This window comes from Phyllobates terribilis, unplaced genomic scaffold (genome assembly GCF_046119375.1).
Source record: "Phyllobates terribilis strain yellow unplaced genomic scaffold, ASM4611937v1 Scaffold_5__5_contigs__length_657084704, whole genome shotgun sequence".
In the NCBI taxonomy this organism is placed as follows: Eukaryota; Metazoa; Chordata; class Amphibia; order Anura; family Dendrobatidae; genus Phyllobates; species Phyllobates terribilis.
In genome coordinates this window covers 175,257,914-175,271,706 of record NW_027362765.1, presented here as the reverse complement: position 1 = coordinate 175,271,706, position 13,793 = coordinate 175,257,914, and the positions used below count along the sequence as shown (strand labels likewise).

The 13,793-nt window shown below is 39.0% G+C and overlaps 1 protein-coding gene across 1 annotated transcript in view; it reads left to right on the top strand.

Moving 5' to 3' along the window:
* Nucleotides 1-13,793, top strand: part of SKAP1 (src kinase associated phosphoprotein 1) — a 682,301-nt gene that overhangs the window by 184,074 nt on the left and 484,434 nt on the right. Inside the window, exon 4 of the mRNA XM_073683515.1 lies at nt 732-845. Coding sequence (XP_073539616.1) covers nt 732-845 — 114 coding nt within the window. The remainder of the gene's footprint in view (nt 1-731; nt 846-13,793) is intronic.

The window sequence follows — 13,793 nt, the reverse complement described above, 5'->3', positions numbered from 1 at the left end:
AGGGTGCCACAGCATAAAGAACAGTTATGTGTGTTTTCATGTCAGCCTGTGAATGGGATCATGTCTGCTATAGTCCTCGTTCAGCTAGGAGTATGCTGTATATGGTGTAGTAAATGCCTTCATGTTATCTCTGAAGCCACCTTTTTTTAATCTGTACTGCAGTCCTCTACATGCTCAATTATCTGATTTTAAAATGTAAAGATTTCTTAAAAATTCTTGATTTTTAGCATTCTCGCTGTCTTTGATTATGCTCTGTGGGGAAGATATGAGGCAAGTTATGAATATACAGTACATGTTCATGAGGAGATATGAAACAGTTTGTTTTTTATTTATTTTTCCTGTCACAATTTTTACATCTTCTGAAACTTTTAAAAAAAGTAGACTATTGCCACCAATAGGTAGCGATATTTTGTGTAGGCCTGGCCCAAGAGTCCATTATGTGCGAAATAGCATAACGTGTAGTTAGATGTGTGGATTAATCGTGAAACACGTTACCTTGTTTGTGTGCGTTTTATCTTCTAAATATTACTACATTTTTAATGTGCTGGAAAATGGGAATAATATGAGTTTCATGTGGCATGTCTTACATCATAGATTATAATGTGGGTACAATGTCATGGAATAACTTGAAGTAAATAGAAGTATTAACAGAAGCCAGATGCAATTTTTTCCCTACTATAAATACAGAAAATGTGCATATTGTGAGTAATGCTGTATGATATTTCCCTTAGATGATGAAACTGACACAGGCACACTAGGGCAGGACAGTTATGATGATAATCGTAGCCTGAGTCACGGCACGGCTTCTGACGAGGTCTCTCTTCCCTCTGATTACCTGGATGAAGGTAAGTGAAATTTGGGCGGCATACATAAAACTTGTATATCCTGCTCCCTTCTGGTTAGTTACAGAGAAAAGCAGTGTTTGCCATACATAAAATGTTTATTCTATATAAAAGTGTACAAAAATGATACTGTATCACAGCCAGACTTTAGCGTGCAACGGTTTTATGTGCATAAAAAATACGGCCTATAGAGGTGTCTATATGTGACAATATTTCTGCAGTTTTATTGCTTTCTTATTTTAGGTTTGCGAGAATAAGAGAAAACCGGGGAGGGGGAGGTGTTCCACTCATCCTGGCTCTACTTGCCCAAGCGTTAGTGTATAGTATGGGTTACGATTTCTTCGGCAGTTGGATAATCTTTTAATGACAGAGGTGGTAAAAATTAAAAATGGTACAAAAATATCACTTCACCAACTGGCCATCCAGATGTCTGCTCTAGCTGCGCGTTCTCATTTGCTCTGCTATCTGGGTTGTGTTGCTTGGTGAAAGCGGCTCTTTAATTACGAGCATCAAGCTCATAATTGAAGTTGTTTAGTATACGGCAGTGAATGAGAAGTGAATGAGTTTGGTTTTTATACCTCCATAAATGGCAAGTAAAAAGGCACATTGCCTGGGGTCCTGACGTGTCTGTGCTTATTTTTAATGCTTTAAAAACAAGTTGCTGATAGTTTTTTTTTTGTTTGTTTTTTTAATTTGACAAACACTAAACTCGGTGGAGGTAGTTTTATTTAGCAGAGAACAAGAGATGCATTGCCCCCTTGTGGACGTAGGGAAAAGTACATCCTTCCTGAAAAGTAATTCTTATATTTGTAGGATAAAATGGCTGTCACTTCAAAACTTAAAACAAAAGTTGCTACATTCTGTACGATTTCTGTGGAAAAATTACATTGACCTCCATTCAGTAGTAATAATGCAGCACAACGCTTACATTCACTATTTGTACCTAGCTACAATGTACATGAATAATTAGGTTTTTCCCTCATTCACATTGCTACATGTGATAATAATCTGCTGCCTCATCGCAGATCTATGTCTCTTCCAATTAAATTCCCGATGTAATAGGAAGCATTAGACCGAGGTTCCTGCTCCTCTCTGCCTATCGGACTGGTGGAGTGTAAATATACTGGAGATTACACATTCTTGCCACTTTTTCTGAGTTTTGATCTATGCTTTTCTCATGGTATATCGGGAAATTTTTAGTAGTGACCCAACATAAAGAACTTTCATAGTTGTCCTTAGAAAGCATTCAAAGAATTAGCGGTCGGTGCCTAATTCCCTCTACTTGGCTACTGGGTTTGGCTACGCTATTTATTACATACTAGTTATAAACTATTGTTTCCAATGTTGTTGGGTTGCTTCTATCCAGTAACACTTACAATCTAGTGATTTGCGTTGGTATTCTCATACTATTGTAGCTTCTAATGAAACCTGGCTTCCGGTAATTTTTTTGTTAATGCCGGTAGTTTCCGTGGATGTATGTGCATGTGGATTAATCACTACTTGCTTGTGGCATGGTTTTGTATATTTATTGTGTTGCTGTTCTTGCTGTCCTTAAATGCTGGAGCATCTGTGGCAGTGTGTTTAATTCTTTCCTGAAACCAGGTCTATCCTTTCAGGCTAATAGCACCTTGTTCATTAAGAAAATGAATGGCTGCAAAGGAGACGTTACTCAGCCTTTGCCTCACAAGGGCCCCTCAGACCGATTGTATCAGTTGGAGCTCTGACAAATTTCTCCAAAACATTATCACCCCTGTAAAGTTTTAGGTTCAGCAGCTGGCTAAAGGTTGTTCCCGCTGCAGATAAGGCATTTAAGTGAGGAACAGTCCTCTTTCGTCAATGGCTCCATAAATTATCATCATTCCTTGCACATTGCTGCTTAAAAACATACAAATCTACCCTTATTGAGCATAAGGAGCCTCTGTCTTCATATTTCCAATCTTTGCTTTGTATTAAAAAAACAGCTTTTTCCTCAGCGCTGGAGTACAAACCCCTTGGGCATTTTTAGGAATTCTTCAGGGATCTCCATGGAATAATAAAGCCATTTCATCTGTTAAATAGCAGGCAGATCATTTAATGAAGCAAGAAGCCATTCCAAGAAAAGAGTCTGACACCCAGTAAATACATATTAACCTGGCTACTACAATTGGTCAGCATCAGAAATACCTTGTTAACCATTGATTGTGAAGCCCCGATCGTTCTGCCTTTAGTTTTAATGAGTTAATTTGAACTGTGACACAACATCAAAAAGAACAAAATGGAATTAAGTTGCCACTTTTTTTTTTAATTAACATGGACCAGTATATAGAAACATTTTAATGTACTTCCCAGAGGCAGTGGCAGAAGTTAATGGTGCTGAAAATGCATTCTGCTGTGTCTGCGAAATACAATTCTTTCAACACTTATTTGTTTTTACACCGAGTGAAATTGGCGAATATCAAGATCAAAATGTGGGTGCTATGGGTCAGCTGGGCAGCGGGTTGTGAGGTGTATGTGTGTAAGAGTATAGACTGAGAGGCTTATACACACACATACGTGTGTCAGTTTCTTCTGCATGGTAACTGATAGCCCCAAGCCGGCAATAACCCAGGTCAGGAAAAAGGAAAATGCATTATTTCATTATAATATAAAGCACTCGGCGTGCAATAAAGAGCCCCATTCCGCAATCTGTTTTTCAAGCAAATGTTTTATTAAGTAGCTTGTTCTGTAGCCTGCTGCTGGACAAACTTGCTCCGTCACAGCAAGAAACATTACCATGGAAAATAGATCCGAAAAAGAAAAGGAAATTTTCAGCTTAAAGACGTGGTACGAAGAGTTCAGAGTTCAATATATGTTCACACATGCAGCTTTCACCTTGCAGAGAAAGGAAGCCGCAGGTAATTGGGTCAACCCCATGAACATATATCTTATCCTGAGAGGAGCTATGAGCGAGGGGTCCGGCTTGTTGTGAAATTTGTCTAAAAGCAAAGCACACTGAGCCCCGGTAAAAGTAATGAGTTCAAAGGGTAAATGGAGTTCAAGGTTCAGTCCCTGTTCATCTCCTTACTTTAAACTTTCCCACCAAGGGATTTTTCACTGTTTGTGGTTATATAATTTGTAATAGCAGAAGCGGACTGTCTTGCAACATTTTTTTCATTATTGGACATAGCCATGAGGTCGTTTTGCTACTTCACATTGTATGGATTGTTTTTTACTGAAGTCTTTGTATGCAGCCCATGAACAGTGTTTTGTTCATTTTGCCACTGTTGAAAAGTGAGATGATACTGGAATTATATCAGTAAATTCTTTACAGATGTTGCATGATGCTGATGGTTGTTACAACTATGGCCAATGGTTTGGAGGAAGATGCAACGCCACGATCCCTGGGATATAACAAATCCTACTTGCAAAACTGGAAATTTTATGAGGGATGAAATACTGCGGCAATGCCAGAGTGGGAGACAGATGGGGAACAGGCAAGCACCTGCTAGCTGCACTGTATTATGGTGGTTCTCCAAACTCTTTCACTGGACCAGATTTGATAGATGTTTATTTAAGTCTTTTTTGTGCAAATTAAAAGCATGACTCAAAAGGAAAAAAAAAGAGTTTGCCTTGTGTATTCCATTTTAATGCCAGGCGGTATAAATGGGAAAAGAAAAAACTTTTATTTTAATTGGCAAGTTGGTGAACTGATTGGAGGGGAGGAAGAATTTCTTTATTATGTGATCTATGAATATTACAGCGCAAACATAAAAAGAATTCCAACGTAATGCATTATCCCTACATACTACATCCTTTGCTTTCACCTCATCAAAGTAGTGTTTTGCAAGAGATTTTTTATTTTATCAGTTCCAGGAATAACACCAAGTATATTAATTAGACTGAAGGGCATAGAAAGTTCAGAGTTCATGGTGTGTTTATCCTAGTCTGTTCCTGCAGTCCCCTCTGCACCCATGCACACATACTGTTTATCCAAGGACCTTGCTTTTTAGAATTTATTTTTTATAGGTGACTGGTCCTTGTGATTCCCTGTTGGGAGACTGAAAGAGAAGAGGCTGAAAGAGCCATAAAAGGCAAAAAAAATAAGGTTTATGGCTTGTAGTAAAATGTCTTTAGCTTTCTGGTATTTATACTCAAATCAGCCACTCCATAACCAGATCTTTGCTACCTTTCCTAATGGGAAAGGAGTCTGCCGTTAGCAGCAAGTTGGGTGACACTCGATTTGTACTGTGTGACGGGAACAGATGGGCTTTCTTTGTGAAACTCCGCCTGTATGTAAATGTGAACGGAGTTTCACCCGAGTCCATGCCTGACCTGACCGTGCACATTTAGAAGGGAGGGCTTTGGTGAAAAGGGATAAAAAATGGCCACTGGATGCTACCATTGGCAGGTCAAGTTTACTATCAGTCTTTCATTGCTTGCACATTTGAAATTGAGTTTTTTTCTTGTTTGCTTTTTTTATCTTATAGTGTATTGTTTCACCGGCTTCTGAACCCGTCATGCTACCTAGGATTTTTGAGGAAATACAGTACTCACTTTTACAACACCCTTTCAGTCCAATTTTTTGCTGGATTATAGTTTATAGACTTTAGTTTACCAACCTCTTGCGTTTCTAACATAAGATACATGTATTTTTTTGTCATATGGTTACAGTATGGTAGTCATTTATTAGTGCTTTTGTGCAGTTACTAGTGCATCTATACAGTTCATGAGGTGCTAACTATACATAGTTATGGAGTGAAGTAACGTGTGATCAATGCCTCAAGTTTCCTATTTTGGCACTTTTTTTATTTTTTTAATTTCTAAATTGAAAATTTGGTTTAATACCCTTCTCATTCATGAGTTTAAGAAAATTGACCTATTTCATTAGTGCAGTTAAATACATATAATTACCACCTCGACCACTTCTAATGTCTGGTGTGATGCCAGGTCCTTATTCTTCTTTACCGAGTCAGAAATCTGCTACTAATAGACATTACCTCCTGTGTCACTTTATATTGCAAAAGACCAAATATATAGGACTATATATGATATATCTTTAACAAGCACACAAAAATAATGCCGCATACATCATAGAGTAACAGTTTAAATACAGAAAAGTTCCTACAATGTGTTTTTGACATTGCATTGAACCTTGGCCATTTATATACTTGTACTTCTTATTAATGCCTTCTGTTTTGTAAGGTCTGTATTTCAAGGCGAGGATGGCTGTAGAGTGATTGTACTTTATTCTCATTATTGCAGTGCCATGTATAAAATGTGCAACAGAAATAACATTTTTTTTCTTTACACAATGCAATTACGTAACATTCTTAATGAAGTCTTTGAACCCCTGGCCGCCTTTAGTCATTTCCTTCATTGAACGTATTGGAGGAAAAAAAAAAGACTCCTCAAAGACATCTGTTTGCATAAATTGTGTAGCTACATGTGATTAGAATGGAATTTATCTAGATTTTATATGCATGGTTTGTTGTAAATTGAAATAAATGGTATAGCAAGCTTCTACCCGGACATATTGGTTTTTCTTCAGCTGTGTGAACTTTTCACCCCAGGTCTGAGCCGGTCACACTTTGACCTGTCTGAACTCCGCTGGTTAAACCATGTCTTCAGAGTTGACCTCCTTCTGCGGGAGCTGATTTTCTGTCCATCTTCTCTTGCCTTCTCACTTGTTGGTCTGGCATGATGGACAAGCTCATGTGTAATGGCATCCTGTAGGAATTTCAAGGTTTGTTACAGTCAAAATAAAGAGTTCTTATATGTTGTCTTCACGCATATTTGGACTATGAAAAAAAAATCCTAGGATGATTTGCTGACACACCAGCATGTGGCTCACTTAGCTATGTTTCGATGCAGTTTAGAGGTTTGTTTGCCATCACCTCTAGTAGTCAGTCATGTACACATATTCAAAGGTTTACTAAAAAAATGCTGATTTACCAGTCTAAGTTCAACTGAAATTTTCCTTTGTTACAGGAGAAGGCAACTTGGGTAAAGTAGGTATAGTAGAGGATGGGTTAAAGGCTTAGGTTGGTATGACTGGTACCTAGCACATGAAAAAGCGCAGTACATTGCAGATATAGAAAGAGAAAGATACCATTTGCTGCCCATCATTAGGAGTGTGTGGGATAATACTATTGCATCAGTGTGACATCTGTCAAAACAGGAAAGAAACCCGTCTAAGTAACCATGTATATCATTTACTTAATTTTACATAAAGATTGGAGTTTGCCTACAAATCTGATAAGATCCTTTTTAACTCGGGCAGATACACTGTCTGGACGAGCCTTGATACAGGTTGCTCCTTTTTATAGGAATGTGCAGACTGAAGTCAGGAGGCAAAGCGTCCTACTGCAAATGCTCACCAGCACCTGTCCTACCGTTCTAGGACAGGTTTCTGTCATTTGTAAAAAGACAGTGGCCATTTTCATTCTATAATGATTATCTTCCTAGACAAAACAATTATTTGCTAATTAAAGGTATTTAGAAATTACATTTATAATGACATTTCTTTTAGTTATTTTTTTTCTACTTCCGCAGATCCCCTTTAACCTCTTCTCGACATTTGAAGTACATTTACGTCATATGTTGTGTCTCTAACTTTGATGCTGGCTCGCACACCAAGCCCGCATCTTTCCCAGCTGATGATGGCTGATTTTATCAGCCATCATCTGCCTCTAATAGCCGTGGGAGGAGCACTAGGCATTTAACGGGCTGTTAACCTGTTGAATGCTCTGTCTCTGGCAGCGGCCTGTAACACACGCCGGTGGGGGCATCATTTGGCGCACCCATGGCGTTATCGCGGGGCACTGATAAGTTGCTATGACAACCCGGGGTCTACTGAATATCTCTGTGCTTGCTATGACTATTCACCTGTGAATGCCAACTTTCATAGGAGACCATGATTTTTGCTATACGCTGATGCACTGCTATGTATAGTACAAACGATCAGATGATCACTGCTTCAAATCCCCTAAGGGGACTAACAAATACAGTTAACAGAGAAAAAAAATATCTATTTTTCAAATATGAAAAAATAAATATACAAAAGTTCAAATCACCTCCATTTTGCCCCATTAAAAATAAAACAATAAAAAAAAAAATGCACATTTGGTATCATTGCATCCGTAAAAGTCTGATCTATTATTAATATAAAATAAATTAATCTGATGGGTAATTTACATAACGAGAAATCTAAATCAAAACACCGGAATTCCTTTTTTTGGCTGCTGCAACATTGCAATAAAATGCAGTAAAATGCAATCAAAACATTGTATCTACCCCAAATCCAAAATGGTATCAGTAAAAACGTCTCCTCAGGGCACAAAATAATAAGCCCTCACGCAGCCCCATATCCTGAAAATTGAAAATGTTACTGGTCTTTGCGATGTAAGCAACTTTTTTTTTTTTTACAAGTTTCCGAATTTCTTTTCATCACTTAAATAAAAAAACAAAACTGTACATGTTTGGTGTCTGTGTAGTCATACTGACCTGGAGAATCATATTGCCAGATCAGTTTTACCATATAGTGATCATGCTAAATAAAAACCCAAAAAAACAATTGTGGAATTGCACTTTTTTTTGTAATTTCAAAGCGCTTGGATGTTTTTTTCGCTTTCCAGTGCATCACATTATAAAAAGAATGGTGTCATCCAAAAGTACAACTCGTTCCGCAAAAAACAAGCCCTCGTATGGCTATTTGGCAAAAAAAAAAAAGTTATGGCTCTTGGAAGAAGAGCAGGAAAAAACGAAAAGATGAAAATTGGCTGCGGAGTGAAGAGGTTATTGTCAGTGGAAGACTCGTATAGTTTACTCCAGTGATATAAAATTTTCCAAAGTTTATAGATATATGTGAATTTGATTAGAAGTTTGTTTAAGAGATCTTCAGTGGTAGGTCTATTCATCCCTTAGCACAAAATTGCATGCTGTTGTCACCACAAGTGGAGAGGGCTCAGAAGCTGAACTCCTTACGTGGTCAATACCGGATATGTTACATAATTAGCATCTGTCTCTACCACCATCAAGCGGAACTAAGCTCCGATCACTGCTGTTAGCCATATAGATGCCGCTATCAATCTCTGATAGTGGCATTCAAATGGTGCGGTTCACAGGGCACCAATTGGTTGTCATTGCAGCCGGGAGCCTATCCTATAGTTGCCATCTTGGTACTCCTGTGACTCTCAACTACAGGCTGAGGAATTTGAGTGCATTGTACAAGATGATCACAGGTTCAAGTCCCCTAATGGGACTAAGAAATAAAAAAGAATATTTTAAAAAATATATACTGGTACATATTTTTATGACTCCCTTTTTTCCCCATTAAAAAAAAATTTGGTATCACCCCGTCCATAAAAGTATAGTTTGTCAAAAACTTAATTTAACCAATATTATAAACACTATAAAAAGAAAAAAAATCAATATGTTAACATTGTGTTTTTTTGGTCACCACATCTCCCTAAAAAATACAGTAAAACCGTTCATATTGTATGTGTCCCAAATTGGTATCGATAAAACAATCGGCTCACCATACAAAAGAAACAAACCGTCAAACAGCTCTATTAATGGACAGATAAAAACGTTACAGGTCTTGGAAAATGGTGACACAAACCATATGATTATTATTATATTTTTTTTTTCGCAATTTTCCGAATTTTTTTTCCACCAATTTAAAAAAACAAAATGTATGCAAATTTGGTGCCACTGTAATTTTGAATTTTGTTGATCTGGAGAATTAGGTTTCCTGGTCACTTTTACCATAAAATGAATATTGAAAAACAAAGCCCAAAAAGCAATGGCGGAATTACATATTTTCACCATTTATCCCACTTGGAATTTTTTTCACGTTTTTCTGTACATTGCATGGTAAAATTAATAGTATCAAGCAAAACTGCTGGTCGTCCTACAAAAAAAGTCCTCGTATGGCTTTGTCAATGGAAAAATAAAAAGATATTGCTCTTGGAAGATGTGGATATTTTATATAGGGTCATTAGTTTCCACAGCAATTTACTTACATCATCATCATTCTCCCCATTAGGACTCGCACTATAAATTCCCTATCAGGATGTCTTTGCAGTGTAGGAGAAATCCAGAGAATCCGGAGGAAACCCACGCAAACCATGGAGAGAACATATAAACTCCATTCAGATATTGCCCCTGGTGGGATCTGAACCCAATGCTGCAAGCCTACATTGCTAACCACCGAGTCATCATCTATTCTGACCACTTTTCACACCAATTCCCTGTGTATGACTAGGGGCAAAATATATGTGGTAAACCATGGGGCAATCAATGCACTCACTGACTTCAAATTAATTTTGTTTATTTAAATATTTTTTACAAAGAACTTTACAGTCAAAAGGCCATGTAGCCAGCACATTCCTTCAAGCCTTTACCCTATGGAGCATTACTGGACTTATGAAAAAGTTCCTCTATGCCCACATCACAACTAGGTATAATAAAAAGCTGCTGCCTGTAAAACCTCTGGCTTGGATGGTCTTGGAGGGGACTGGTTTGAGGCCAACTCTCAATTGTGGCTCTCAGTTTGTGCAAACTTTTTGAGGCGGTCTTTGGTAGAAACTTCCTCTTCTATGTTAGAGGTTATTATAATTCTGTTGGTGAAGCTGAGGAATGACGCTCTGATGCTTGTTTACTTACTCCCCCCCATAGGTTGATGTGATGATATTAATATTCGCCAAAATCCTCACTTTGATATTGCACATATTGCAATAGTTTCACTCAGACATCCTGATCAGACCAGCTTTTTGCCAAACAATAAAATTTATATATTCAGAATTATGATTTGATTATTAATATCTGTTACATGAAGCTCAATATCACTTGGTTTTGTTCTCTCTCCAGACAGTTGTAAGGCTTTCAACTTGTTTGACCATATCTGAAATAAAATTTCCCAAATGGCTGAGACTTTGATTCCCCTATGGTTGAAATGAATTTGCACTTATCAGAACTCTTTTTTACTTGGGAAAAGATAAATAAGCAGAGCTGACTCCTTTCACCAATTTTCATTGCCCTTTCTCTCGCTCCTATTGTATTGGCCATTCGCTAATCCACCAATATCACAGGAGTCCTACCAATATCACAGGAGTCCTAAGGCATTGTAGTTTTGAAAGTTTCATTGTATGGCTACAATCTTGTCTATCTGGTAGATTATGGTCTTTCCCCAGCTTCACTACTTGATTTCAAAAAGGAATTTGGATCTAGGTGTGAGGTTAAAGGGGTTGTCCACTACTTTATATCCCCCCCCCTCATGTATCACCTCGGGGACCCTAAGACTTCTTGTAAGTACCTTGTGTTGCAGATAATGCCTGTGAGCGGCGCGATCACTGGCCGCTCACGTGCATCACATGACCCCCGGCTGCAGCCGGCTCTGACATCTGCTGATGTCACAACAAGTGCTGGCAGCAGCCGGGGGTCACGTTCTTCCTGGTTCCACGGTGGATGCCAGGCTGGGGGCAGGGTTACCCCCCCCCCCCCCCCCAGCGTCACACCCGACATCCACCGCTCTCTCTGCTTCTCCCCATTCATTGGGAAAGCGCGCGGTGGATGCTGGGTGTGACGTGGGGAGTAACCCCGCCCACAACCCAGATGCCACCGCGGGGACCCCAGTGCTGAGTCACGCCTCACTTGTCATGACGTCAGCGCAGGGTCACGTGATGCCTGTGAGCACCAATAGCGCCGCTCACAGGCATTATCAGCAACAGAAGGCATTTACAATAAGTCTTAGGGGCCCTGGGGGCATAGATTGGAGGAGGGGGGGGATAAAGTAGTGGACAACTTCTTTAAGTTGGCCTTAGTTTGCCGATATTTCCCACAGGGTATAGACAAGAAATTTCCCTATTGGGTTACCCTTTAGGACGTTAATAGAATAAAGTATATGAGAGTTATTGTCTCACCGGGTGTTAACAGATTTCTGGAAGCCAATCTTGAGTCACTGTGAACAGACACACAGTTCCAAGTCATACAACCACATACCGCTGACACTTATGGGCATAATTAACCTGTTCAAAATAATTTATTTGCCCAAGTTCCTCTACACCTTTCATACCCCACCCATGATAGTTCCTTTTGGCATTTTTTTAATGACCAAACACTGCGGTGTATTCTAGCTATGCTTCTGGCTGCCAGACACCATGGGGGCCTGTATCAGTGGGTCTTCCTCCTTCACTGTGTTCAGGGAGAAGTATAGGGTCCCATGATTGGCATTCTTCCACTATCTCCAGCTCCAACATACCCTCTGGGTCCAACTTAAGTCTCTAACAGCTTTTCTCTCCTCTTCAAAATCTTAGCATCTTCTTGATACCCCACACCTTTCTAACCCCCTAACCAGAATTTATGACCTCTTATAACCACCGGTTCTAACACCTGTGTTAGATTACCTTTCTGGCCTGGCATACTTTTAACCCCTTAATAATCTGTGACATATTTTCATCACAGGCTGCTTATGGTATCTATGTAGCAGGCAGATGACAGCTGTGTTTCACAGCCAGCACTTGCCACTAACAGTTGTGACTGGAGCAAACTACAATTGCTGATCTTTATTTAAATGCTGATGTCAATCACTGACAGCAAAATTAATTGCAGTATAAAATATGACCGATTAAATGATCGCAGATTTAAAGAATGACCGTAGTTTTCATTTTTATTTCAGAAATCAATAGTACAAGTGAAAATAAGAAACTTTGTAATAAATCTTCTTTCCCCTCCTGGACTGATCTTTTATTTTCATAATTCTCAATTCCCAGGTAAAGTCAGCAAAGACTAACTTTCCCACTACTGAGATAGGAGATGACAGTTGGTACAAGCAAGATTCTATATAAAGGGGGAGGAGCTCTAGCTTCTCCCTCCTCCCCTTTACTTAGAATCTTATCAGTAACAACAGTCATCTCCTATCTCAGTAATGTAACAATCTGTCTTCACCGAATACAGATTTTACCCAGAAATTGAGAATGACAGATCAGTCCAGGAGGAGAAAAAAAGCAGATTTCTATGATCAGATATACTACAAAGTTTCTTATTTTCACATGTACTATTCATGTACAGTGGTGTGAAAAAGTGTTTGCCCCCTTCCTGATTTCTCGTTCTTTTGCATGTTTGTCACACTTAAATGTTTCAGATTACAAAACAAATGTAAATATTAGACAAAGATAGCACAAGTAAACACAAAATGCAGTTTTTAAATGAAGGTCTTTATTATTAATGGAAAAGTAAATCCAAACCTACAGAGCCCTGTGTGAAAAAGTGATTGCCCCCCTCCCCCCTCCTTAAAACATAAATAACTGTGGTTTATCACATCTTTGGGAAGCCAAGTTCAATTTCCCTAGCCACACACAGGCCTGATTACTGCCACACCTGTTCTCAATCAAGAAATCACTTAAATATGACCTGCCTGACAAAGTGAACCAAAGTAGACCAAAAGATCCCCAAAAGCTAGACATCCTGCTGCGCTCCAAAGAAATTCAGGAACAAATGAGAAACAAAGTAATTGAGATCTGTCAGTCTGGAAAAGGTTATAAAGCCATTTCTAAAGCTTTGGGACTCCAGCGAACCACAGTGAGAGCCATTATCCACAAATGGCGAAAACATGAAACAGTGGTGAACCTTCCCCTGGAGTAGCCAGCCGACAAAATTACCTGAAGAGCACAGCAACGACTCATCCAAGAGGTCACAAAAGACCCCACAATAACATCCAAAGAACTGCAGGCCTCACTTGCCTCCGTTAAGTTCAGTGTTCATGACTACCATAAGAAAGAGACTGGGCAAATATGGCATGCATGGCAGAGCTCCAAGACGAAAACCACTGCTGAGCAAAAAGAACACGAAGGCTCATCTCAGTTTTGCCAGAAAACATCTTGATGATCGCTAAGACTTTTGGGAGAATACTCTATGGACTGACGAGACAAAAGTTTAACTTTTTGGAAGGTGTATGTCCCATTACATCTGGCGTAGAAGTAACATGGCATTTCT